This window comes from Vidua macroura, chromosome 6, assembly GCF_024509145.1.
Source record: "Vidua macroura isolate BioBank_ID:100142 chromosome 6, ASM2450914v1, whole genome shotgun sequence".
Lineage (NCBI taxonomy): Eukaryota > Metazoa > Chordata > Aves > Passeriformes > Viduidae > Vidua > Vidua macroura.
Genome location: NC_071576.1, coordinates 23,729,815 through 23,757,541, shown reverse-complemented (window position 1 = coordinate 23,757,541; position 27,727 = coordinate 23,729,815). Strand labels below are relative to the sequence as shown.

Genomic DNA, 27,727 nt, shown 5'->3' with positions numbered 1-27,727 from the left:
AAATATATGTGGATTTAAATTTTGTGCAGCAGTGGAGTTTAAATGTTTTTAGTTCAAATTCTTTATGTTGAAATAAAGAAAAACTCTGTTCTCAAAGAATCAAATAGGGTAAATGGGAAGAAATACTTGAAATTAAATCATCCTAAAATAAACAACTCATGAACAGTAATATCTCTGCAGGAAATAGAAGTTCATCAGCCTAAATCAAAAGACCGAGTTAATACTATTCTTATAGGCATTTTGTTGTTGCTTTATTCACTTCAGGCTCAGATTGAGTGAACATGAGTAATCACATGGCAGTCTGGAAAGCCAGACATTACCGAAGATTTCCTTTATTGTTCAATGGGCCTTTGTACTGCAGAGCATAATCAACCCCAACCATTTTAAACAAGAAAGTGAAATCACATCTCAAAGTTGTTGTAAATTATATCAAAGTAATTATAGTATCACAGTAATCAAAATTACTGTTCTTTTCCTCTGCTTATAACTTAATCTACTACCTGCAATTTTTACAAACTGCAGTTCACATTAAAACATTTGCTGATAACAAAGCTTTTCTTTGAAAACAACACTGCTTTAGATCTAGTCAGGCAGCCTGTGCATATCAGAGCATTCTGTCAAGAGAGACATGGAAAAGGGTAAAGGAGAAAAAAGCTGAAACATGGCTGCAGTTTATCTGTGCCACCAATGCACTGCAGAATTTCAGGCAGCACTTGAGACAGCGAGTTTCTTCAGATGATCCATAAACACTTGTAAGCTGACATCATCAGTAAGAATGGGTGCTCCAGACTCCTACGAAATAAGGGGGAAAAGGAGAACTGATTATACACATTGTGAAGAAAAAGCATTTTAAGACACAATATGTTCCATTGAATAAACATTTTACAAATTTAGCAAGATCTTAGAAGCGCATCATTGCTGAAATTCTGACAAAAAACCCAGCAGACTGTACATTTACATAAATTTTCATACATTTACATGAATTCAAGCATAAACCACAACTACATTCTCTTCCATTTTAACACATAGAGCAATGACTTGCTGTATAGCAAGATCTTTACATTAGCCATACAAAAGTCAAAAGTTTTTGACAGCTGCCAAATATTAACTTACAAACTGTTACATGTAAATAAAATTTCCACAGTACAGTTCCTGCATCATTCCTACCTCAGTAGAGTCAAAAGGAGAGAAACAGTAATATGCAAATGACACAAGCAACAAATCAGTATCTGTCAGTGAAGCTCAGACATATCAAAATGGTCAAAGGAGGAAACAAATCCCCTAAGGGTCTGATTTGACACCAAGTGAAGGTCATCCAGCTTTCCCAAAGAGAGGTGGGCCTATTCTCTCCTGTGGCTCTGTACCACTTCAGAGAAAGACAAAAAGCATCTCAAAGTCATGAGCAATCAGATCACAAAAGAATTGAAAAACCCTTTTTGGTGGATTCTTGCAATTTCACAAATCCAAGAAGTTCAAAATGGTCATGTTTTAATTATTATTTTTAAACAAATTTAACGAAGTCAAAATAAACCAGCAGTTGGCAACTCTGCAAATATTACATAGTAACTCCCTTAAGTCTTTTGAGACCAGTCTACCACTATTTCCATTTACAGATACAGGAAGAATTCCTGTACAGCTCAACAATTCAACCTTTTCAAAGGTACTAAGCATCCATATTTCCAAATAAAACCAGAGCTGTCAGAACTCTTGTAAAGTCTTCCAAAACACAGACACAAAAGTCTTAATGAGGATGCTTAGAAGTGGTGCTGTTTTCTGAGAACTGGCCAGAAACAGTTCTTAGTGAATGATCAAGAGACAAATCCAAGTGCAGCAAGATTTCTTGGATGACTACAATAAACAGCCACTCTGAAGGAAGGCACACTAAATTAGCTATCATCTGATGGCAGCAAGATGAGATTAAAAGATGCTGTACTTCCAAGCCTGTCAAATGTGAACTCTGAGCTCTCTTATATAAGAATTATAGAATCATTTACGCAGAAAAGACCTCTAAGGTCACTGAGTCCAACCATTAACCCAGCACTGCCAAACCCACCACTAAACCACGTCCCTAAGTGCCACATCTACACAACTCTTAAATACCTCCAGGGACGGTGACTCTACCACTTCCCTGGGCAGCCCATTTCAATGCTTGATAACCCTTCCTATGAAGAAATTTTCCTAATATCCAGCCTAAATGTCCTCTGGTATATTGACACCATTTTTTCTTTTGTATTGCTTGTCACCTGTGAGAAGAGACCAGCTCCTACCTGGCTCCTTTCAGGTAGCTGTGTTAAGGTCTACCCTGAACCTCCTCTTCTCCAGACTAAGCATCCCCAGGCTCCCTCAGCCACTGCTCACAGGACTTGTGCTCCAGAGCCCTCACCAGCTCCATTTCCCTTTCCTGGACACGCTCCAGCACCTCAGTGTCCTCCTTGCAGTGAGGGGCCCAAAACTGTACACAGGACTCAAGGTGTGGCCTCACCAGTCCTGAGCACACGAGGACAATCCCTTCCCCAGTCCTGCTGGACACAATTCTTGATCCGAGCCAGAGTGCCACTGGCCTTCTTCACCACCTGGGCATACACTGGTTCATGTCCAGCAACTGTCAATCAGGACTCACAGGTCCTTTTTGAAAATTTCAACTGCATCTTCAAACACCGATCACATAATAGAGATGCACAAAAAGTTTATCATTATTTTCTGAAAATGCTTTCTGTAGTATTAAGGCACCTGCCTGCTAAAGTTTAAAGAAAATCTTTACCTAGAATATTAAAAACCAAACTAGGCAATTCATCACCTCCTGAAACACGTTTTCAGTGGTGTGTGGGTGCCCTCTTCAGGTCAATGTGGACTTTCAGTTGTGTACAAAATAAAATATTAAACAATCCAGGAAGGTCATGAGAAAAAAAAAGCAAGATGCAAATCAGCTTTAAATTTCTCCCAGACATAACATTTCTCATTTCATAATTAGTACTTGATTCAACTTTTTTTCACAAAAGCCCTGCGCCTACAAGAGCATATTATCTTGAGCACACACACTGCAGAGCCCCTAGGGAGCTTAATATACCATTTCTTAGGTTCCCCTAGAACTGAATTCTTTTCAGCATTACAATGGACAGCTATCTTTTGCAATATATATTACTCTCACCTGTCCAGCATGAAAAATTATCATACAGATCAGTTAAAGATTTTTTTTTGTATTTACATTTGGAGTACTGTTTCATTTGCTTACTAATTAAACAGAAAATAGTTGTCCTGTACTGCTGGAAATGTGGAAACTTCAAAAAATTCCAGGTAATGTTTAAATTAAAAACAAGACCTTCCAAACTACAGCATGTGTGAGCATGAAGAGAAGCACTAACGAACTGCTGATTAGATTACCAACTTTGGAAGCAAAAGAATTTGGGATTTGTGTTCAAATTGTGCTGGACCTGACTCAGTACAGAATTTTCAAGTATTTTCACTCTGGATCTCAGCGCTGTTCACTGCCAGAAGCTTCATCAGAACCAATTCATCCCTATGAAAATGTAAAGTAAACTTACTTGACAAAGTGACTGCCATAAAATTGCTACAGAGCTTTCTCACTCATTACTTCAACACTGTACATCGTTTAGCAAAATACTCTAAGAGCACAGTTAGTATGTAGCTTCAAATGTCTGATGCCATTACATTTGCATGAGAAAATGACACTGCATTAGTGTCTCACTATAGAATGTAAATGTGGAAGGAGATCATGGAACAGAGATGCAACAATTCCAGAATACAAGCTGCTACAGAATGTTTAACTTCTGAACATAACTTTACTGCCCTAAAGACAAGATTTGAAAACTGATTCTTGGTCAATCAGGCCACAGAAATTCTGTAAAACATCAGTACACTGGCACTGGTGTATTTTCTAGTTCTTGCTTATAACTACCTTCAAAACTTATTTCCCCTATTGCAAAAAAGTCCCTTAGACTTCATTTGTGGAAAGCACTCTCATTTCCAGTATTTTGAAGGTATTGATAGCGATGAGATCTAAAGCTCTGTGATACAGGTGGACAGGAAGATAACAATACAAGGCTGCAACATGCTGACTTAAAGAGAAGGCCACCAGGCAAAGGTCAAGCAGCCTTATTAATGGCTCAGCCAGGTGGAAGAAGCAATACTGAATTGTTATTGTTCTGTTCTGCCCTTGAGCATAATACACACATTTTCATCTACAAGACAGCTCAGCCCGACCAAAGCTGCCTAAGCCCTCATTGTCACACATTTATATATGAAAAAACACACCCACCAATATGAAAATAATGAAGTGGCTGCCCTTCTTACATCTTTCACAGAAGCAACAGGGAACATCCTATTTGACTACAGCAGGTATAATTAGAATATTTCCACCGTGGTGTGGACAAGAATATGATTCTACCTTTCAGATAGGCTGATGGGTTTGCTCCTCTCTCCCTCCAAAGTAGGAACACTCTTTGGTAAGATCTGCATCTCTGCTACTAAGCAGAATGAAACTAAACCTAATTACTGGTGAAGTTAAGCTTAATGAATTGTAAATTGTATACTTAGCTTAATCAATCATTGTCTAGCCTTAGAATACTTAGTACTAAGGCAGTAAGTGCACTTATCAGTGACTATTCCAAATCTTTTTATCTGTTGCCTCAATAAAATATCTGCTTTTGACTTTGCAAAACTGTTTCAGTGAAGGAGGCTTGGAGGGGCTCTGTCAGGCAAACATCAAACCCATAGTCTTTAGACAACACTGTCTAAGAAAGTAGGCTAGACATGAAAGCAGCCTAACAGAAGCTTAAGAAAGTAAACCAGATAATTTCTGTCTGAAGAAATAAAGCCCATTTTTCTTAACTTTTGTAATTTTGATCACATCAGACCAAAACTGCATTTTTCAGTTTCAAAAGAAGCATTATTACTTATATGTATGTAATGCTACTTCACTTCACTAATGCTACTTCACTTGCCTTCTGAAATAGGGGGGGGAAATCATGTATACAAGGTTCATCAGCAGATTCATACTCACCTGTCCCCATGCATACATATTGTTATGAGTCTGAGAGGGATTTACTTTTGAAAGCAGGAAACGAGCCTTTAAAAAATAAAACAAAGACAATAAATTGATCTTCTCAAACAGAATTTTCCTGCACTCAGAAAAAAATTGCATAGGTATGAAATATGTAATTTCTAGTATCTGGAGATACAGACAGATAATAGAAACAGCTGCAAACAGCACCTCTGTAAATAAAGCCACTCACTGATTCCACAGCTATAATGAAGAACTGGTAACAACTTTCTGATGTAGCTGAAAGTAAGCTTTTGTCTTTTTCAAGCACCAGCAAAGCAAATGTGCATATCAACAAGACATTAATTAGTAAGTTTAAAAAAAATGACACAAATAGTAATTCTGGCATCGGTTCAGAGACCCAGACAAGTACGGTCTTTTCTGCTCTATGTACCTTACCCAAAGAATATGACAGTCCAAGTCAGTATGATTAAAATAATACTACATAGCAGGATTCACAAATTAGAGGGAAAGCTACTAATAAATAGCTTGTTCTGTAAAAGCTTTAATAGCCAAAACATTAATTTGCAACTTATGTATATTTTAGCAGAGAAATGCATGTTTACTACCAAAGATATCTCACAACATTACTAACATACCCTTTCCAAGATCATATAATATACACTTCACCATACCTGGCTTCCTCCATGCTCTGTATCAATGTATCTGGGCATTGGAAATCTGGAATGGAGAATTTCTTGGGCATCGTCTACTGGAGCTTGTAGCAAGTGGTGGAAATTTTCATATTCTGGCATATCTTGGTAGCCTGACTTACGCCACTGTGCTATGGTCTGGGCACAGGGAAAGAAAGAAGTTTAGAATTGATTCACCAAACTTTCCTAGAGGATACACAGGTCTTTTCAGAGGAAAATGTGCCACTGCTGGCCTCTTTTCTATCACTCATCCCTTTCTACCCCATAGTACGTAAGTTAATTTTTAAAAGCCAAGATGTGCAAGTAACATGCTACTAGATTTTTTTCTTCAAACTCTTAACAATTTGTGGTCCATTTGTATTTCCTTTTTTTGGTCATCTTTTACATGCCAAATATTTTGTTTGGAGGAGGTCAAATATACTATTTACACTTCTCTAACATGGATGTCTATGGCATATATGAAATAAGTATTTATACTGATACCTTTCAGAGTCTGTAGCACAACCTCCCCACCCTCTAGGAGTGAAGCTGGCTGCTCAAGGTCAGCTCACTGATACAGGCAGCTGCTAGGAAAGCCCTGGAGGGACCCTCAGCAGGGGCTCCTTCCTCCTCTGCCTGGCAGCTGCTTTTAAACTGAGGGTCTCATTCCTGGCTCCTGTCTGACCTACATGCCTGTAGCAGGCCATGTACCTACTGATCTGGGCCCCCACTCAGGGACTTGACTTCACAGCCAGAAATTGGAGCTGCCTCATCCCCATCAACTTGTTTGGTGATCTGGACCAAAGGCTGAGCCTGGCTACAGCCCACAACTGCTCTGCTTGCCTTGCTCTGGGACAGTGGGGACAGGTCCTCAGTGACAAGACCCTCCCTGCCTTGCAGTGATGCTCAGCCCCTGTTCCCCTTCCCTCAGGGAGCAGCCCACCACTGCTGCTTACTGACAGCACCTTACAAAAATGAGATAATATTCTGCTACTTAAGAAGTGTCAAACTTTAGTAAATATTTTTATCAGTGCAGCTACAAGGACATGATCCAGAATAGTATTTTTCAAATTCTCAGCTATGAACCATTTACAGTTGCAAAATAGTAAAAAGCAGCAGCTCAGTTCCTCCAGTGAGGCAGAGCAGTAACAAGTGACAAGCACTTTAATTTTATTACTAAGGAATATCTACCTACCAAACTGCCAGGAGCAGTTCCATTCCTCCAGTACAGTACAGACGAAGGGTAACTATAAAACTTGGTGTTCTGACTACCCATCCCTGGAGAACCAATTTAAAGGTCTAAAATAAATGAGTGAAAAGTGAGGAGGAGGGGAAGGCAGGGTATAACACTTTCTAAAGTAGGAAAAATATTGATCTAAAAAAATACTCTGCACATTGAAGCTAATTTATCTCAAACTCATCATAAGAAACAGGACCAAAACGTCAAGTCATGTCGGGTATCTACACACAGACACGTTAAACTACCAAACTACAAACACGAACTAAGACTCTGCTGTCAGCCATGCAGATGAGAGGGTCAAGCACTGAGGTGCATGAGAACTAGAGCCTGACTTCCAATGATTTCCCTAATGTAGCACTCCTACAGAAAAAGAGCATTTATGTAAGAAATGACAACTCTTACCTCTCCATGATAAATAAGGATTTGGAAAAAGGTGTCCATAAGGAGAATGCGATCTGGTAAAATGCTGCTGCTATCCAGAAGAACAGGCTAAGATTTAAAAATAAATTAAAAAGTTATCAACTGATGCAGATTTGAGCAATCAGATGGCATTGCCAGATTTTTAAATCAGTAACTTAGGAACTTTTTCAATCACTTACTAAAGCTCTGTATTTGCTCCTTTTCATGTGACACATCAGCAACCCACACAATTTCATTCTGAAGTTATCCTGCCTGATTCTATATTTAAAACTTCATGAAAGTAATAAAAATGTATTCAAGAGCTGAAACCCCTTTCATTACTATGCACTTTACTAGTCTTTAATGTACCTCTGTATTTATACAATGCCATTAATTTGAATTGTATTTCAATGCATAAGAATTCAGCAGTTATTCAAGTGTAAGATTTGGGGTTTTGTGGGTTGTTTGGGGTCTTTTTTTAGTCTTGTTCTTGCAGCATATTAGTACTGTGCATATATATCCCCCAATACTGTATATAGTAAATACTCATGATTTTGGAAATCTAATATAGTATTTAAGGTTTTAAGTCAAATGACACTGTATCAGTGCTATATGATTTAACTGAATCAGTATTACTAGAGGTAACAAAAATATTCATTCTACACTGAGACATCACGTCCTGTTTAATCTTATTTATCCTTCAATCACCAATGGAACTACTTGGTTTTCATATATGGGCGACTTGCAAGGTGCTCTTCACAAACCACCTTATTACTTTCATTTGAACTCCACTTCTAAAAGTCTTTTTTTTATATCCTCATGAATAATCTAAAAAATAAAAGAAAAAATCCTAAAAGAAGTTAGAAATACAAACTGCCAAGATCCTTGACTTCTATGTTTGTTTTCACTGCCTCACTCTCTTATGTAACAGACTACTTTCGTTATCTGCTGACACAAAGTGCCTGACATTTCTTTCAGAAGCTTCTTGGAAGACCAGCTTTTTATTTTAGGTTTATACAGAATGTGCCATGACAAGGTCAGCTGGAAGGTTCTGTACTAAATCTACTTATAAAGGGAATCATATCAAAATCAGAAACTTTGGATTAAGGCAATAAAATTGAGGAAATTTTGTACATTTAAAAAAAACCCTCAACTTTTCTTTCAGGCAACAGTGAAAGTACATTTTTAAATAAAATAATTTTTCTTATGTTTACATTCTGGGTCCACAAAACCACAAAAAGCTCTCAAAAACTAACAAAAAAGTACCATTCTTAAGTTTAAAACATAACCTCTTTACAAAGTGACTTTTGTTCTCAAGACTGCTACATCAAAATTCTGAGATATGCCTTGTTCATAGTTGCTTTAAATTAAGTGAATGTTATTTCTCATACAATATATTTTAAACCAATACATTTTATAACATGTAACAGTGAAGACAGCAATCACCTCTTCCTCAACAAAGCACCTTTTAACCCACTATGGAATTATTTTACTGATACCTCTGGAGGTCCATTGAAAGAGTAGGCATAAAGAATTGGCTGAACCATAATAAGCGACTGGGTTAGATCTTGACGCATAAAATGATGACGATAGTAGGAGCTCTCATCCGGACTGTTGTTAAAAACTTGTAAGAAAGGAGATCTTCTCAAGTGAAACATGAACTGCAAAACAAGAACCACTGTTTTGAACTTTTGACAGACAAAAAGGATAGCTGTACAAAGAGAGAAGTATTTTCCACAAACTGCATGAGACCAATGCCACAACAAAACTGAATTTCAACACCTTTAACATTTTGAATCTCTATAGGCACCTTTGCTAGTTTTTACACACTCCCATGACAGTAAGAGAGGTATCAGAATGGATAAACCTACAAAGCAGCTTTGAAATTCTTTACTGTAAGTTCTGCCATTCCTATGAGGGAAGTTGCTGTTCTACAACTAAGTTATAGAACGTGAACAGAAAAAGGAACATTAACCACAGCAAAGTCAAACTTTGCTATTAAAAGCATATACTTTCATTGCTGAAACAAATTCTCCACATGCTGATTCAATCTCTACACAGCACTTAACACCTACAGACATATTAGTACATAACTGAAACAGAAATATCATGGAAGTGTGTGAAGAATCTAAAAGTGAAGTATCAAGCTATCAGAAGGGAGAAATTTATCAGAATGGATTATTAGCAAAGAAACTATTCGAAGTTTAATACAGTCAAGGTCAAGTTCACGTCACAGAGAAGTGTCTCTTTTCTGGTCAGTATCATAAATCATATAGGAGAGAAACAATAAGGCAAATCCATTTATTTTCCTCATGTTTTCTGAATTTCTTCATTGGAGCAGCCCTTTTTGAAGTGTCATTATATGAATCACAAATTCAGGTGAGATAAGGATTTCATTGTAGGAGAAATAAAAAATATACATAGTTAGACATTTAACTGTAAGGGCAGAGAACAAAAGAGAACACAGCAGCACAGACAACAGAAGTGATTTTCCTAATGTCACATGCCAGACAGTAGTTAGGGGCAGGGGGTCTGTTCATCCTGATATGCCTTATTGTACTCAGTGCTACAAGGACTCTTTCTTCACTGAGCATTCTCTTCCATCCCTATAGATAAACCTTCCTATAGACAAACTCACCTGTGGGTAAAGTGAAAATGTTTCTGAAAATCTGAAAGAGCTTGGATCATCCTTGTGATATTCTCCAAATTTCTGACACTGGAGTAAACAAGAAAGAAAATCGGTATTAAGAAATATACTTGTATGGTCATGCCATTACTGTAAATTTGGTTTTAACAGGCACATGACTTGTGGTGCTTGCAACTGAGAACAGACAGAAACCTAGCAAAAACACTGACACAAGTTTTCTTTTTAACAAGCAGTGATTTTCTTGCATATGAGGCTTTAAGAACTTTGTGTGTTGGCTGTTTTTCCCTCTAAAATAACTAAGCAGACTTAGATGATAAAACAGCGCAGAAGAAATTGTTTAAAGTTAAATTATTTGTAACTAATTACTTACAAATAAAAATTAGAATACATTAAAAAGACTAGACAGAAAATTGAACTTTTTAAAATAAAAAAAAAATCCATTGGTTTTCTAGATACTTTGCCTCCTTTTTCTTTTTTGCTAAAAATATTTACTCTACAATATCATTACAAACAACAGAAAGTAGAGAAAACTATAATTTCTGCTCATCACATGCTAAAATTTCTCTTAATTCCTGGCAATTATAATATGTTGAGGAAACAAATAAATGAAAATACATTTAAAAAACCTGAAAATTCACCTGCCCTTTTTTAAATTGAAAATAGAAAATCTTTGTTAATTCTGTATAACCTCAGGAGGAAATTAAGCATTCAGTTCATTTTTTGCTTTTATTTTAAAAGGAACTATCACTGAACAGTAGTCACTTATGTGTGTGCAAACAAGAAACCCATCTGAGTCATTCAATACAGCTCGTTTTACCAGTCGTATAAGCTGTCTGTCCAGCCACCTCAGCACATCAGGGCCCTCTTCTGTCTCTGCCCTGTACACTGCCAATCTAGCCATGAGAATTGCAGCAGCTTCCTGGTCAAAAGATGCAGCAATGTTTTGAATCTGAGTCTGTGCATCTGCCCAGCTGCAAAATACAAATACAGGGATTTGCATCACAGTGAAAGGAAAAAATCTAACCTCAAAACATCCCTTCAAAATTAAGGCAAAGAAACCTTAACGGTTAGCAGTTTAACAAACTCACGCTGAAGGTTCAAAAAATCTACTAGGCAGATTAAATATGCAGCCTTCTAGTTAACCATTCTTTAGTTAGAAATGTTCCTTATTTCTACAGATGCCATGCAACCAGTGAAATAAAATATAATGTCACTAATAGAACAGGTACCATATTTTTTTAAAAATTAATGATGAAAGGTTGTTACAGAAAACATCTGTAACATCCATCCACTAATCTAATCACACAGTCCCACATAACCAATCCACTAATCTAATCCACATCCCCACATAACCAATTTTCTTGTGCACTTTGCCAGTTCTTTTTAATTTATAGAGTAAACTATTAATTAGACCTTTCATCAGTCATCAGAATTCTACTAATACAACTAATTAAGTTAATAACATAGTCTTTTCAACAAATAGGAAAATACTGTTTTCAATAAACTGAATTTTCCATCAAATTAACCAAGCAATGATCTCCTTCAGCTTAAATAAATGTCACTGGACATTGAAAAATGCCTTCAAAATATTAAACATCATTTCCTAAAATTGTGAAGTATATTGAATTTTATTCAAAGCTTCCCCTTTGTCTAAAATCACTTGGCTTTCTTCAGAGCACTCCTACAATAACATTATACAGCCACTGTAACCTCTCAGAGAAAAAATGGTCCACAGAACAAGAGAGGAAACTGTCTCAAACAAAAGACTGCTTACAAAATCTACAAAGTAAAAAGCATATATATATATAGATATACACCCTGACTTTTCAAAAATTATTCACCACAAGTAAAACATACTTTCTGGCAACTGTGGTCACTCTGATACGTCTCTGTCCACTGGAATGCTGGTACTGAGTCACAAACTGGATTGCACCACGTCCTCCTTGAGGAATGGGAGCATTGTGCTAAGTACAAAAGGAAAAGAAAATGAAAGAAAATCTCAAGATTCTGCAGTATAATTTGAAAATGTATAACTAATTACTAGAAAGTCATAACACTGTTTCCAATAGGCAGCCCAAGTTATATTAATGCATTGTCTGGTGCTTTTGTTATGTTGAGTACCTTTACTACACACAGATAATCAACTTGGAGATTGTTAGGGGATGTTAGAAGCAGTTGCTGCCTTCACCAGATATCCTTAAAGCACCCAATGCTCTCTCCTTACACATTCCCTTACAGAGATCATGTTTTCCAAGGGGCCTTACAATTCCTGGTTTCATCACATTCTATTTGAACACCATATGACTCACTGGAATTACAGGAGAAGAAAACTGATAATAATCTAAAATGTTGATCAGTGGATCTCCAAAAGCACTGTCAAAACAAAGACTGAAATTCAGGTGTAAACTGCAATTTCAAAACTCTGCTCAGTGAAAATGCAGGTCTACATGCTATATAAACAATTCAAAAGAGAAGGAGAGTTGAAATCAACTATTGCACAAAATAATTAGGCCAGTTTTAGAGCTACTAATAAAATGAGCCCAACATAAGAAGTAAAGTAAGCCCACTAGAAGTAAAATCAAAACCTGGCTAATATAAGTTCAAGTTTTCACACCTTTGCATAGATAACAAACTATGAAGTACAGCATACTAAATATATAGAAACTAGAGTCAGCTCAGTCCCTGAGCTGCTTCTTGGAATAAGAAATAGTATGAGAATGAGTACCACACTTGCTCCTCATATTTTCATCCTCTTTTCCCTAAAGGAAACAGGAAACCAGACTATTTGTCCTTCATGAATTTCAATGAAACCAATCTTTGCTTGCAAATACTGAGCAAAAAATTAAAAGGTAACACTATGTAGTAATTACCTTGTAACTAAAATATCAGAGAAATACTGAAAAGCACTTTTAAATACACAGAATACAGCCATTTCCGCATAGTGCGATTAAAATATATTCAATAAATAACATATTGAAAGAAAAAAATTGAGTTAGAGATTATGAACTCAAATCAAAATTTGTAGAGTTCTTTAGCGCTCATTATCACAAACAAGAAGATTAGCCCATCATTAAGCAGATAGTGTCCACCTCTAAACTGTGACAACACAAAATGGCAACATCATCTTTATCCCCGCTACTGTGCTTGGGGGAATGACATAAAAATACAAGCTTTGACAGTCATATAAAGTAAGATTACTGTGTTTCCTAGACAAGTAGATAAATATTTATTACCTGGTTTACCACCTCAAAGTACAGTGCAAGTGTTGTAGTAGGATTAAGACCACAAATCTTCCACTGACAAGTGCCTCCTGTTCCAATCTCCTGCAGAAAGATTTTGTAATACTTTTATAAACAAGAAGTGTTTCCTGGTTTGTGAAACACAGCATCTAGTCATTACAGGTAACTGCAACTACTCTCACAAGTTTTCTCCCTGCTCACTCTGTCACCTTCTCAGACAAACACTCCTGCAAAGCAACTGCAGTGCTGGATGTAGGAAAAAAAAAAGAGACTGTTGATTTAAATAATTAATACATTAGAAAGATCAGAAGCCAGCATTAGAAAAAGACTGAAAAAGCAAGTCAGAAACAGGAAAATACCAGATTTTGCTTCAGCAGAGGCAAAAAGCACATGCAAGTGGAAAGATTATTCTAAAGTGCAGCAGTAAAACTTTAAGTAATAGCTTACACACTGTATTTTACTTAGTTACACAGCCTCGAATCTAAAACTCTAAGTCTCTAACAAGTGTTATTTGAAGTGTCATTATATGGTAACTGTGTACACAGATAGCAATGTGTTTCAACTGACAATTCCTTTTTGGCATCAAAGCAACATAAATATCCAGCAAAACCAATTAAAGTAATCCATCATCCATAATGGACACAGGGAAACCAAATAAAACTTCTAAGGAAAACTATGCTGGCAATATTGTTATGGTGCCTGTATTCACTTGAAAGCATTATGGCTAGAGGAATTGTCCAGTTACCACTGAAATGAGCTGCATGCACTCTCATTTTATTCATATTCAGATTTGAATTCAGATAATTTCAACAAAAAGGGGTTTGGAATATAAATTAATCACGATAAAACTGAAAAGCAACAGACGATCTCACAAGTGAATTTCTATTACCCCCTATGAAATAGGTATGTAGCTTAAATAAGGATATGTACCTTTAATTTATTTTTGGGGTTTTTAACTTTTATTGCAATACATGTAATGAAATGAGAAAAATCTTTACCTAAGAGGAAAAAAACCCCACTGGTTATATTGAATTTTCTATATTCACAAAGATGCAGTCATAAATACAAGGAAAATTTAAGGAATAAAAGTGCTTGATTAAAGCAGGTCATTTGTGAGCATTTTCATACTGGGAAATGTTCTACTATGTAAATTGTTAAGAACAAAAGTGAGACTTCTCAAATGTAAGACATTTTGGTCACGTGCAGGCATTGTTTTTTCATTCATAATCAAAAGTTAGTCATATTATCTGATAAGAAAATAAGCGATGTTTTAAGTCTAATATAATTTAAAGGTGTTACTTCAGGAGCCTGCAATAGCTGGATCTTTCAATCAATTAATTAAATGCGCATTTAGTGGAACAGCTACAGAAATGGGAAGACAGAGATCAGATAAAAGGGATGTTTCCAATCCTGTGTCCTCCTGTTCTGTCAATTCTTTCTAAAAAACAAATTTTTATGGTTCACTTTGGATAAAAGGACACAGCTCTGATTTTAACAATAAAGCATTTTCTACTTGGTTTCTGCTACATCATCATATTACTTTTGTATAATAATTTTAAAGCAACTAAATCTAAGCAATCTAAACAAGTGGACAAATCTAAACAACTAACAAGGCATCTGCAAGGTCATTACTAGGTCAGATTCAATTGTAAGCTTGCATTTAATTTAAAAATCAGTAAAAAGTGACCACTTTGTTCCATTTATGGAAGCTTCAGCCACTCTTCAAATCCAGAAATCTTAAATTCTATTTTTCCATAGCAGGACATTATTTTCACCGAAGTTTACTTACATTTTCTGAGACACAAGGTCCCTTAGAGTTGAGAGAGACACAGGGTCCAATCGCTCCAGAAATCTTTACTTCTCTTGAAGTCTTCATATTTCAAATAAAAATATACATTAAGATGCCACATTAAAGAATTCAGTCTCATTTTATTGTTAGATAATTAAAATCTCAAGGCATACAACATTACTGATACCTTTAGGAAAGGTTATAATAATGCTTGATACATCTGGAGACCCTTTTCACATGCTCAGTTTCTACAGTTAATTATGTTTATTTGCTATGCTAATTAGTATATCTTAACAGCATGAACATAAATTGAAACATGGAGAAAAGCTGCTTGGTTTATAAACATAGGAGCCTAGAAACTATACGGGGTAATGTTTCCTTTCTAATGAAAGGATAAAAATACTCAAACATTAAAACTGAAGACTTTGTACTGTAAGATAAGCCTACACACACCTGATAAAGAATTTCTACTCTATGTCCTAAACATATTTTGCTAAATTAGTTATTTATGTTCTTCCAATGTCACTTTCCTCTTTGAAGTGATCTGTACATTCCTCTAGAACTGGGGCTCCCTTTTTACATTTTCTAGGATCTTTCAACAAAATTCACATCAATATGTATATTAAAAAAAAAAAGAGGGTTTAACTATTTGTCCTTATTAGTAAAAATTTAAACAGAATTTTACCAAAAATGAGAAGAGTCTCATATTCTTCTACAATATGGGATTGGAATATTTTTTGAGAAACATCAAGGAAGGCAGTGCCTGAACCTACCGCATATTCAGCTCCAAGCTTATTACAATGGTGGAGGCAAAAAACAACATTGTTAAAATGCAGAATGGATTCTGATAAGGATGGAAAGTGACAGAAAATTTGTCCTGGACTACACAGAGAAACTGACTTACCTAAAAACAAGAAACCACTGATATCAAAATCTAAACACTCACCTTGAATGCAAGGTGAGAAGAACTACCATTATACCTAACTCACATTTACGGAACCCCAGATCTACAGAAAGATAGGTAGGACTATGTACAGCTGTGTGCAGGCCAAACAACACATCTGTTTAGCATGTTTCTAAAACTTCCTTAAAAGGGCAAAGATTCCAGTTTGCAGCCATCCTGTTCACTGTTTCACTAACAGACTGCATTTTTGTATGCTTACCTTTATTTCTAATGTGCCACCAAATCCCATCTTAAATTGTCCTTGCATATCTTTAGTGAATACTCTCTGAAAAGTTTGTTTGAATAATGATGTATTGAAAGAGTCTCCCATTACCATGTAGCCTCTAGACAACAAAACAAACAAAACCCATGAGTTAAATTAGATTACTTATATAACTAACTTTTATTAAAGACTAAAACTAAAGACAATTCACTGTGAGACATATTTTTACCTCCTTAAAATAGACAAATGTTAAATTAGTATTTTGCTACAATGTTAAGGACGAAAGTTTTAAGCGAGCTTCTTGCCCTGTGCATCTTAAGGTCATTATAGTATGTAACAAAATCTTTCACTGGGAAAATACTGTAGTGGACTTTGAAAACTAAGGATGTCTCAAGATCCTGTCATACAAAGTGTTTACTTCTGATAGTTATTATTCCAAACTATAATATTTTGTGTAGTTCATTCATTATTTCAGGGTTAAATCTATGCTCAAGAAACATGATTTATTTTTGTGCTTAGCAACATTCTGTGGATATAACTACAACAGTTGCCACTTGTCATGAAGTATCACACCCTGCCTTTAGAAAATAGTAATGGCAGATATTATTTTCAAAAAATAATCAAAAAATGTTAATTAAAACCTTTTAGTAAAATATGTCAATAGGTAAAATATTACACCCAAAAGAAGTTTCCAGGTGGATACTCAAAAATACAAGAAAATAGACATAGACAGAATAAAAAATTCCTCCCTGTATGCAGGGTGTAACCAAAACCAAAATAGAAGAGCTGTAGGAGAAATAAACAAACTATACATTCAGGCTACAGAAATAAGATGAGTCACAGGAGTAGACAGAAAGAGCAAAACAGTATAAACAAAAACACAACTTGAGTTTGATGCAGAAAAGGAACAGGTGTCAAATATGCAGGTAAAAATCAAATTTAAGCATAAATATCCTGAACAGTGAAAGCTCCCAAGCTAAGGCTATACACACAGCTCTGAAGAGAAGTCATTAGCATGGCCAAGCTGGCCTGAAACTCAGGAGCTGTGCCTGATAGTCATCTAAACCTCTAGCTGAACCTATAAACAACAATATATAAAAGAATGACATAAACAAGACAGAAAGAATAACAGAGGGTTTTGTACCACTCAGAAGAACAAGAAAAATAAGGACAGGTCTTTATCTTTACTGAAACCTGCCACTTACACAGATATACATGGAAAAACAGAAACAGTGTACCTGATAAATTGTTTGCTTAAAAGATGTTATTCAAGCCTCAGAAAAGATCACATTAAAATAAAACAGCAAACCTGCTTCTGAATAAACCAAAAATTATGGTGACAAATCTGCAGAAGGCCAAGATATTCTAAAATTCCAGTACAAATGTTGCTATCACAGTTTGTCTGTTTACACTTTTTGTTTTTTAAATAGCAGAATTGTTTACAAGTGTTTCCTGTTTAACAAGTTTAAGCTGCATCTTCATATACTACAAAAAAACAAATAGACACATACCCAGTGTAGTTGGGACAACACTTCATCTCCAGTAGACCAGTCTGATCCAATGCACATGCATAGATGTCAATAACATGACCATTTGTAGCAGCTCGATTAGCCAGGGCTTCAAAATGCTAAATACAAGATGAAAATACAGTAGCAATTCACATTGTGAATTTAATTTCATAGCAATTTACAGTGTGAACTCTCGTCTTCACATTAAATCCTGAAGTCACAAAATTTTTCTAAAACAACATTATCAGATTCTATTCGCATAAAAGTATATTTTTCCTAAAGTTAGTAAGACTGGAATTTTCAACACTTGGGGTTTTTTTTTCTGTTCAGCTGAGAGCCTGACTCCTATCTAAACTAGAAATTTAGTTTGATCATCTTCCTTTTAAGCACTGCATTTTAGTGCTAGATCCATCACAGAACTGAATTTACTACTCTCATCTCAAGTGTCTACAATAAAGAGGTGCCTGCAACCGAGCTAATTGTTTAAGCTCCCATTATAATCAGTCAATATTAATTCAACAGGTTTTGGATGCAGTTCACCAAACCAAATGTACATTTTAAATTAAATTAGATATGACTAAACTCTACAGCCTAATCCTTCCCCAGCTACAGAGGCAGTTTTGAGCACCTGTCTTAGAAGCCATCAGCCTTACAACACTAGATATACCATTTGGTCACACATTTCCTAATTAAACTAGAGAAACACTCCAAAGAACTTTCATATGAGTTAGGCAAGTCCTAACTCAATATACTGAAATTTATGAAGAAATTCTTGAGACATACCACTAGTCAGAGCCAGGTGAACAAAACCACACAATTCCCACCTCTTTATACATTTGCTATTACTAACAGCATTTTACAGTGCCCAGCAATTTAAATGTTTACTTACTAGGAACGTGTATGAGATCCCATGACCATCTCTTACCTTAGTACCCTTTTTAACGTATTTTGCATTGTCTTTTTCGATGTCATGCCATGATCTTATAGGTAACTTCAATTCATCCCCTACAACCATGCCAGGTCCCTGTGTTGCTGGTCCTCCAATGAACATCATTATGCGTGCACCAGTATTGGGGAAAGTGCACTGCAGGAAATAAATGACAAATAAAACCATTGGGTTTTGCTACAAACTGAACAAAAGAATTAGATATGTGGGTATTTATCACAGTGACAGGATTGTAACAATAACAGCATTTTTTCCACTCCCAAAAGTTAAATCTGCCAGTAATTCTAAGTCTCAGTTTTGCCTTATTAAAATATGTAAATGTCTGAAATTCTAAGCATGTAAGGGATGATAATCCACCAGAATCATCCTACAAATCTAATACACATCAATTAGTAAAGTTTTTACATATTGATTGTGGAAGCTTTTCTGCAAGAAAATTATCAAGCTGTAGTTTAGCACAGCTATAGTTAAAGCTTTTACCTCAAGGAGCCCAACAGCTATAGATAGGGCCACTCCAGAAGAACGTAAGGGCCGTTTTCCTTGTGGAACAGGCCAAGGATCCCGTTGCAGTTCACCCAAAAGATCAGTAAGATTCATATCAATCTTCTGCACTGGTTGCAAAAATCTGGAAACAAATACATGGAAGTAGTTTAGATTTAAGTTATTAAATAAAAATTTTATCAATTGCTCACTAGCAATATATTAGACATATTTGAGATGTCTAATTCTAGATTCTGGTCTGAATTCAGACCAATGTCTCTGCTTCATCAAAATGAAGCAGTTTGGAATTACTACTTACACACTCAGCTTAAGAAGTTGAGCAAAGAGCTTGCAAAACTGAAACTTTCAGACTTAGAGATACCACCACTATCCAGAAAGAACCCTACCTAGTCAAAAGAACAGAGCAGATGATGAAATTTCAAATTTCAAACTGACCACCTATGTATTTCATGTTTCCTTACTTCAGTGGCAATCGAAGATCAGGAGAAAAATTAACATAGTAAGATCCCTTTTGTCTACATATGCAGCTAATTTTTAGAGGGCAGAGACAAGAAAACTGTCTTTCAATAATTTCATAAATTTCTTCTATGTCACAGTGAAATACACAGGAAAATCAAACACCAGCCTGCAATTTCCAAATTAAAGACCAAAGGGGAGAGAAGAAGAATAGAGGAGGGAGAAAAAAGCAAGGCACAACTGGATATCCACCTAAGAGACAGATAAATAATAGATGCACTAAAACATCTATTAACACTTTTCAGCACACCAATCAACAGAAGAATCATTATTATTATTTATGTATCTATAATGTGCCTCTCAGAGCACTTCCAAAAATCATCCAGATAGTATTACTATTACGCATTGAGTCAATTCTTCCCAGTACAAACTGTAGGAAAGAACAGTCTACTAGTAAATTTGTGCCTGACCAAGAAGGTTTGCTGTCAGTTTATTGTTTTAATGACCATAAAACCTAGGTTTTGCAGTACATCAGTGCAGTCAAGGTACATGTTTTAAGATGTTTAAAGTAGATCACCTGTTAGAAGGTGGTGGCTGCTGCACTTGAGGAGCCCGACCGACTTGTGCAACAGCTACTTTTGTAAGCCCCAGCATTTCCTGCAGTCAAATAAATAAGATTTTATTACACAATTTATTTACAGACTATTTCACCATTAGCACCTTAATGATTTCTTTTTGTTTGCTTCTGTTCATTACCTGAAGCTGTTTTGCAGAGAGGTCCTTTGTTCCTCTGAAGACATAACTTTTGGAAATCCCTTCACAGCCAAGCTCATGAACTTGCACCATTCGGCCAAAGGTAATGAGACCTACTAATGCAGTTGGTGGCAGGAGACTAAGGGACATTTGCATGGATTCCTTCAGAGCTTGCAAGTCTTCATCTTCCATGCATGTATCCACAACATAAAGAAATATCAATGGCATCTGAGGACCACGCTTTGAGAAACAAAAATTAGAATCATATGAAAAACAAGTCTTGCAATATTTAAAGGATCGAAAATGAACACGTAAGGCACATCTTGTTAAAGTTTTAATTTTAATCATACCAGTAATGTCAATGTTCCATTTAACTTAACTCTCTCTCAATCAGCAATCAGGACCCAGAACAAAACCCCCACCAAAGTGAACTCTGTACAAAAAGGAAATGCTTACAACAGAAGAAAAGAAAAACTCCTTTCAGGATATCAGGTAATTTTGAAGTGTGAGCCAATCATATACATCTTTTAATATCCAATAAGCTTTTATTGCTCCAAGTGAACATGAAGTCTTAAAACTATTCACAATTATAAAAGATTCTAGCCTGATAACAGTCCCTGGCATTTCACCTCCTAATTTTACTCTAGAGATAATCAGTACTTTTTATTCTATCTAAACTAATTTTGCTGTACTATGAGCAAACATTCCATCTACTTTGCATTACAAAAGTTGGCAGAGAATACAGATTCTGTCCAGTATTCATTCTTTCTTTCATTAAAATTTGTAATACTTCACTGAGGATTCAGATTATAATTTGCCTCACTGAGGTTTTACAAATTTTAATCCTCAAAAATTAATTTGGAGGTTGAAAATTTGAAATTGCAAATGTTTGCAATTTAGAGGTTTAGGTCCATTTTTTATTTCTATTCAGTAAGTAACCTCTATCCTGAAAAAGTATGAATATTAAAATTCAAACACCTGAACTGATTATGTCTGTAAACCAGACGGCACTAGAACTAACTACTCATCATTCAAATACAAACTTAAATTCAAATGGTTAACCAGAGGTGAATGGACAGTAAAATCTGAACTGAAATTACTTCAGCAAGCAACAGAGGTAAGCAGCCTCCTGACATTAACACAAATTAAACTCATTGTAAAGAAACAGACCTAACAGAAGCATCACCTTTAGAGGAGAACTCTGTTTTTCTTTTTAAACCAGTCTTATAAGCCATCCTAATGCTCTTATTAAATGTTTTCCTTTTCCAACTGACAGCATCAACATTCAATCTACTAACAAGCACATAAATACTCACAGTCAGTAAAATAGAGTGAAGAGCAAAATAGAGATTTATTCTTTTTGTATATTGCAAGGCAATAGATGTTCAATATTCTATTTAATGATTTTACCTGTACTACATATTCAATGCTGGAGAACTGAGGCAAAAGTTCAGCTGGCTGATTCATTTCAGATATGCCAGCATAAGTAGGAGGAAACTGCAAATAAAAACACAGAAATTAAATGTAAATAAAAGATGATAATTTCTACAAAGGAAAGGAAACCCAGACTTTTTTCAACAGATATTCACTATTGCTGTTATGGAAAAAATCTCAATGCAATGTCTGAAGATACTATTGCACACCCCAGCTCTTGCTGTCAATTTCAGTTTGCAACTGTAATTTGAAAAATCAAGGTTTTCATTTTACCTCATAAAAATATTTTCTATATACTGAATGTTTCATTTTCTTACCTGGTTTCTCTGGTAACAAAAGTTGCAAGCCCAGAGTTTTGCTCGATAATCCACTTGGCTATAAAAATACAACAGGAAAAGTTTACATAGCATGAACAATTCATTTTCCTTCACCGTCCTTAGAATACATGTCTTTAAAACTTTAAAAAACACACTGACTTTAAAAAGGTTCTTTCAAATATACTTTCTCCTAAATACCCACATTACAAACAGAAAGTAAGTGGAGCCTTACACAGATGTATCAGGCTAATTATTATGTTTAGGGAGAAAGAATGGTCTTCAGGAAAAAGATGCAAATAAGAAATTTAAAAGTACAGACTCAGCACCTATATTTGAGCCTTTCTCCATGGTTTTAACAAATCTTTTTAACTTTCCCTACCTTGGAATTTTTCATCTTTTTCTGCCTCTATCTATTAGCTGTCAGAGTGTGGGACTAGCCTGAATATACATTATGCCCTAAAAAAAAAGGTTCCAACATGACAGCTATCTCTATAACAAAAACAACATTGCTTTCAAATTATGAGTCTACCTCCTTTTGTCTACATTTTTATTAGTATTCAGACAGCCAAAATAAAAAATGCAAATTCTATCTTCACACCACAGAGATGTCTTAAAGTCCTAATCACATCTTAAGGGAAATAGTTCTCAATGTACACTTCTTGCTATTACATCTTCTCCTGTCTACAAGAGCAAAAATATTTTTTAAATATCATTGAATCTTCAGGTAAGTCCCAGCATGCTGTAAACAAAACACAGATCTATTGCTAATTGTCTTTACCAGTTATAGAGGCTGCAAATTACCTAGTGCAAAGTGCCACACAGGTTTCTAAAGTCTCCTCAGATTGAGTCTCTAATCACCCTTTCAGGGGTAAAAAAAATCCAGTCATTACCAGCACATACAACACAGGAAAAATGTAGACAGTTCACTGTAATGTTGGCATCTGTCTGACCCTTTACAGCTTTGTCTTTTCATTGTTTTTTCTTCCAGTCCTCAATAAAAGGTAATGCTTCTGAAAAAGTTAACTTCAACTGACTCCCATAACCAGCCATTGCTTAATACTGAAACACAATTTTACGTCTGTTTTGAAGCTGTCTTTTCTCCCAAGCAGGGACAAGTCATTCATAACATTAAATTTGTTCCACAGCTTCTCTGACATCATGTCTAATCTCTATCAGTCAGGACCCTTCCCATGCCTATCAAACTCCAACCTAGAAATCTTTCTGCCTCTTTTCCGTACTTCTATGACAGGAATGACATATGAAACACCTCCTCTGCTTGTAACCCAAACTTACTCGTGACTAGTCCACAATCATTTGAGCTTGTGCCAATACCACCCTTAAGTTTAAACAGCTTTCTACCCTCTTTCATGCCTACTTCTTATGTTAACTAAAACAGATAAACTGCTTTGGTCTACAGATGAACTAATGTCAGTAATAAACGTAGTTTATTTAACTTGAAAATTAAACTATATCAGGGTCCAACAGTTCAAAAGCTAGAGTATTGTAACTTTTTACCCAAGTCATTTTCTCGAGGCAAAATGCAAGAGCATACTAAATCCCAAGATATATAGTTGCAGAAAAATAACATACCTAATCAATACTAAGTACATTGAAACGACTCATTAAATGAAAGCTATGTTTTCAGTAAATACGTTACATATGCAAATCTATGTGCAGAACTATCTAAGGCTTGTAAGTCTGTGCTGTATAATGATGTGAAGAGCACTTGAACTTCCATACACCAGATCTTGCACACAGTTCAGCTAGCACTGTTCTCCAGACTCTAAGGCTGGAGACAATAGTCTGGAACAATAATATGCACTGTTTACCACAAGGGATTCAGAACAGCTCGGCACGTGGTCCTACTGCACAACACTGGCTCATACTGAATGGGAGGCAAGTCTGGCCGTTCTTTCAGTGGCGTGAAGAGGGCAGCCACCGGGACTACCATTCTTGTAGCTTCAAGACGACTTGAAGGCCAAACATTCCAGCTGAATCTAACTCCATCTCTGTCCTCGTTCTGCTGGATAAATTCCAGGAAGGTTGTCATGGTCAACTTCTCTCTAACACTAAAATAAAAAGATAACTGTCAGCAGAATGTTGACATGCAAAGACTTTTAGCTACTAAATGCTGAATGCACATAACAGTCCACATTCAAATACTGTAACTGAGTTACAGTCAATAAAACACTGAGTAGAGCTTCTTAAATCCTAAAAGCCATGTGCATAATTCTAAGGGGAAAGAAAATACTGCTGTATAAAATTTGTTAAGAGTTTTTAACCATATTTTTGGTATCTCATAATGCAGCCTACATGCAAACATAAAGGAATAACAATATGACATTCCACAAGAGTACATTCCTACAGTAATGCTAGGAAGTAACTTTTTAAGAAATACAAGTGCCATATTCCAATATATTATGTACCAAGAAGCAGTTTTCAACAATTCAAATTTACCATTTTGGCCCCTGACTTAAGGCTTTCAAAATGTTCTGCTATGATTACTCAGAAGCTGGAGAACTGGGAATCACAGACACATCTAAAAAGCTCAACAGGTACCTGTGAACATCTGGTAAAGTCAGCAAGGAGCACTCCCTCCCTCCAATCCCAGACTCCTCAGCTATATACACACTGTTCCAGACTATCTGCTGCATGCTACACAGTACATTTTATAGTATATACAGCACAGGTTTTTCCAGGAACTAGGATATCTAAACTCACACTCCCTAATAATTAAGGATTTACTGTAAAAGCATACATGAACCACCTAAAGGGAACTAGAAATACTCCTAGGTCTCAATTTATATTGTAACAAGTTAATGAACAGCTATCATAAATGCTGGAACCTTCCTGAATTGGAATTTAAATCAGGAATTCTCCCAAGCACACTGACATTCTTAGTTCTGACCTTACATACGTTACAGAAGGCTCACAGAAATTCTCAATTTATCAAAACCTACTTCTATCTATCAAAATTATAATGGCATTGTACCTTTAGTTTCTATGACAACTAAAAACTTTTCAAGTTATTTTAAATAATAGCCTAATTTAACACTTTTATTCTGATTGTAACTTTTAAGAAAACAGACTAACAAAATACATAAAGCAAAGGGAAGTGCCACATTTCACAGTTAATATCCTTAAGAAATAATCAACTGCCAATATTTTAATGGGCACGTCTTACTGATATTAGGAGCAAATCTGCTCCTATCTAAACACATCTGGCAATTACAACACAGGGAGCATGAGGGACTTTGTGCATAAGAGCATTTCCATTATTGCTTTTACTCAAATTTCTGCAAAGCAGGGGGACAAAACTGAGCAAAAGAGAGAATATCTGGAAGTTGTAATTACTACAGAGAAATCAGAGACAGAAATTAACTCAGCTAAGAGAGGAAAGAACAGCCTGGCATTTGAAGAGGATATAGAATTCAAGAAATTTCTCTCCTAATAAATCAAAATCCATCCATGTTTTGTGAAAAAGTTGAAGGTATTTTATCTCTGAAAAATGGAATATTAATGCAAGAATCTGCACAACGCGACTATCTCCACTATCACAAAAATTGAATAATGTCTCCATTTAAAAATTATTTCCTGAGAAGACAGAGAAAACTGCAACTTAAGGCTACTTCAGCCATTCACTGGCAGCAACTATAGATTCACAAAATCCAGCTCCAAACACTGCAACGTGTCACACTTTCTGTCCTGAACTTCAAAGCATTTTCTCCACATTTTGCTCTAGCTATGTTTGAAATGGCTGTACATGGATATTACTTTTACCACTTAGTTATTGCACCTGAAAGGGCAATGTACAAACACCAGTGTGCAGTGACTAATCACATGCACATAGACACATAAAACACTTGTTGGATTTACTGAGTTAAATACTGTTATTTTCTATTAAGTATGGATTTCCTATTCAGACAGCAAAAGTGGCTAATAATCAAGATCTTCTCCACCTTTTCTTCTATCCTTTTCTTCCTTTTCAAGAGCCAACAATGCTTACCTATTTCATCATTCATGAAATATGGAACTCTTGGTCTGACAAGTTACATTCACTACCATTGTTACAGCTATGCAGACACATTCTCTGAGATAGGTGTGGAGATGTATTGCATTATACAAGAACAGCAAATCCTCCTGGCCTACAGGCTACACACCAAATTTCAGACACCTGAATGCCACAAAATATGCACTGCCCACCTCAGAAAACCTCAGAGAAGGGATTTGCAGAACAGCTGAACAACAACAGTTCCCGCTTTGGGGTGTCACTGCTTTACCTTTGCTACAGATGAGGATATCCAGAAAAAAACAGAAGTCCTTTCTGGCTTGCTTCCTCCCTCCCACTGCTACAGCTGAACGTACCTTGCAAACCTACACCATGACAATCTCATCTGTGTGTCACAAAAGAAGCCACACTTGAATTGCATTGAGAGTCACTAGTTGACTATCAGCACCTTTAAATATTTACACATAACAGATAAATATGTCCCAATACAGAATATCCCCAAAATAATAACCCCTAATCCTTGCACACACTTACAAAATCAAAGCATTTTTCTCTACAGCACTGTAAGAGTGCCAGCATAGATAGATCGAAGTCCCTCATAGCACCATGTGTTTAACTACCACTAAATGAGTACAGGTCACTGCACACTTTTCTTACAATACACTTATTCTCAGTTTATTAGGCACTAACAACCTGGTAAAAGAGATTAATAATAAACCCTTAATTAATTTTTATGCCCAAATTACACAGCAGATACAAATCTATTTCAGTTCCAAGGGACTAAAATAAACGAGCAGAATGGTTTAAATAGTTATCTAAAGCAAGTTGCTGACATTTTCACCACTCAAACGCAGTCATCCTCCAAGTCTGCTCTCCCAGACCTCTCATTGAAAACTTTTTCTTTAAACAACCAGGGTATGTGATAACCCACCTAAATGAAAAAAGTAACGCATAATCAAACGCAGCAGGGCCTGCATTTCTCGTAGTTTTACCTACACTAGAAGGCACCCTCGTCAGTGGCACATCAGCGTAGGTACAGCGGAGCTCCGGACAGGAGCACCACAGGCGCTGCCGGAGAGTGCCGCCCTTTACCCCTGGCCGTGGAAAGGCCGTGCCCCGCCGGCCCTACCCGAGCGCCGGCAGCCTCGGCCGGGCTGGGGGCTGCTGGGGGCCGCTCGCCCAGCCCCGGCCCGGCCCGGCAGGCGCTCCCCGCCGCTCGGGAAGGGCGCTCGCCCAGCCCCGGTCCGGGAGGCCGCGGGCAGTGCTGATCAGTGACCGGCAGTAGCTCCGGACTCTCAGGCCGCTGGGGGCCCCGAGAGCAATTTTGGGCACCCGGAGATCCCCCACTGCCATGGAGGACAGCGGGGAGCTCCCACCACGCTCGCTCCAGGTCCGGCAGCCGTGCGGGGCCCCGCGGCCCGGGGCGCCCCCGTGCCTCCCAGCGCGGGGAGAGGAGCTGCCGCCTCTCCTCCCCGCGGCAGCCCAGCTCCGCCGGCTCGAGCTCCCCGCGCCCTGCGCTGCCCCCTCAGCGCTGCCCTGCCCGCTCACCCGCGTCCCGGCCGCCGCCGCCGCCGCTCCCGCTGCGCTCGCTCTCCCCGCCCGCCCGCTCGCAGCCGCCCCGGCGCTGCCGAC

At 36.8% G+C, this 27,727-nt stretch overlaps 1 protein-coding gene across 1 annotated transcript; it reads right to left on the bottom strand.

The window, feature by feature from the left end:
- Positions 1-609: 609 nt before the first annotated feature.
- SEC23A (SEC23 homolog A, COPII coat complex component) lies at positions 610-27,727 on the bottom strand. Its single transcript, XM_053980614.1, has 20 exons — positions 27,644-27,727; positions 23,916-24,155; positions 22,087-22,144; positions 21,746-21,832; positions 20,339-20,575; positions 20,160-20,239; positions 19,106-19,250; positions 18,605-18,763; positions 17,683-17,798; positions 16,169-16,292; positions 15,006-15,086; positions 13,211-13,300; positions 11,835-11,941; positions 10,795-10,948; positions 9,969-10,046; positions 8,830-8,991; positions 7,334-7,420; positions 5,695-5,850; positions 5,021-5,086; positions 610-792 (listed from the first exon to the last, which is right to left on the bottom strand). Exons 2-20 carry the CDS (start codon positions 24,134-24,136, stop codon positions 703-705), a joined length of 2,298 nt encoding a protein of 765 aa, XP_053836589.1. The 5' UTR covers positions 24,137-24,155; positions 27,644-27,727; the 3' UTR covers positions 610-702.

Coding starts and splice junctions, on each gene's coding strand:
- SEC23A (XM_053980614.1), bottom strand. CDS start 24,136: ATGACAACCTTCCTGGAATTTATCCAGCAGAACGAGGACAGAGATGGA. Junction 17,799..18,604: donor ACGTTAAAAAGGGTACTAAG/GTAAGAGATGGT, acceptor TCTTGTATTTAG/CATTTTGAAGCCCTGGCTAA. Junction 15,087..16,168: donor GTGGCACATTAGAAATAAAG/GTAAGCATACAA, acceptor TGAAATATGAAG/ACTTCAAGAGAAGTAAAGAT.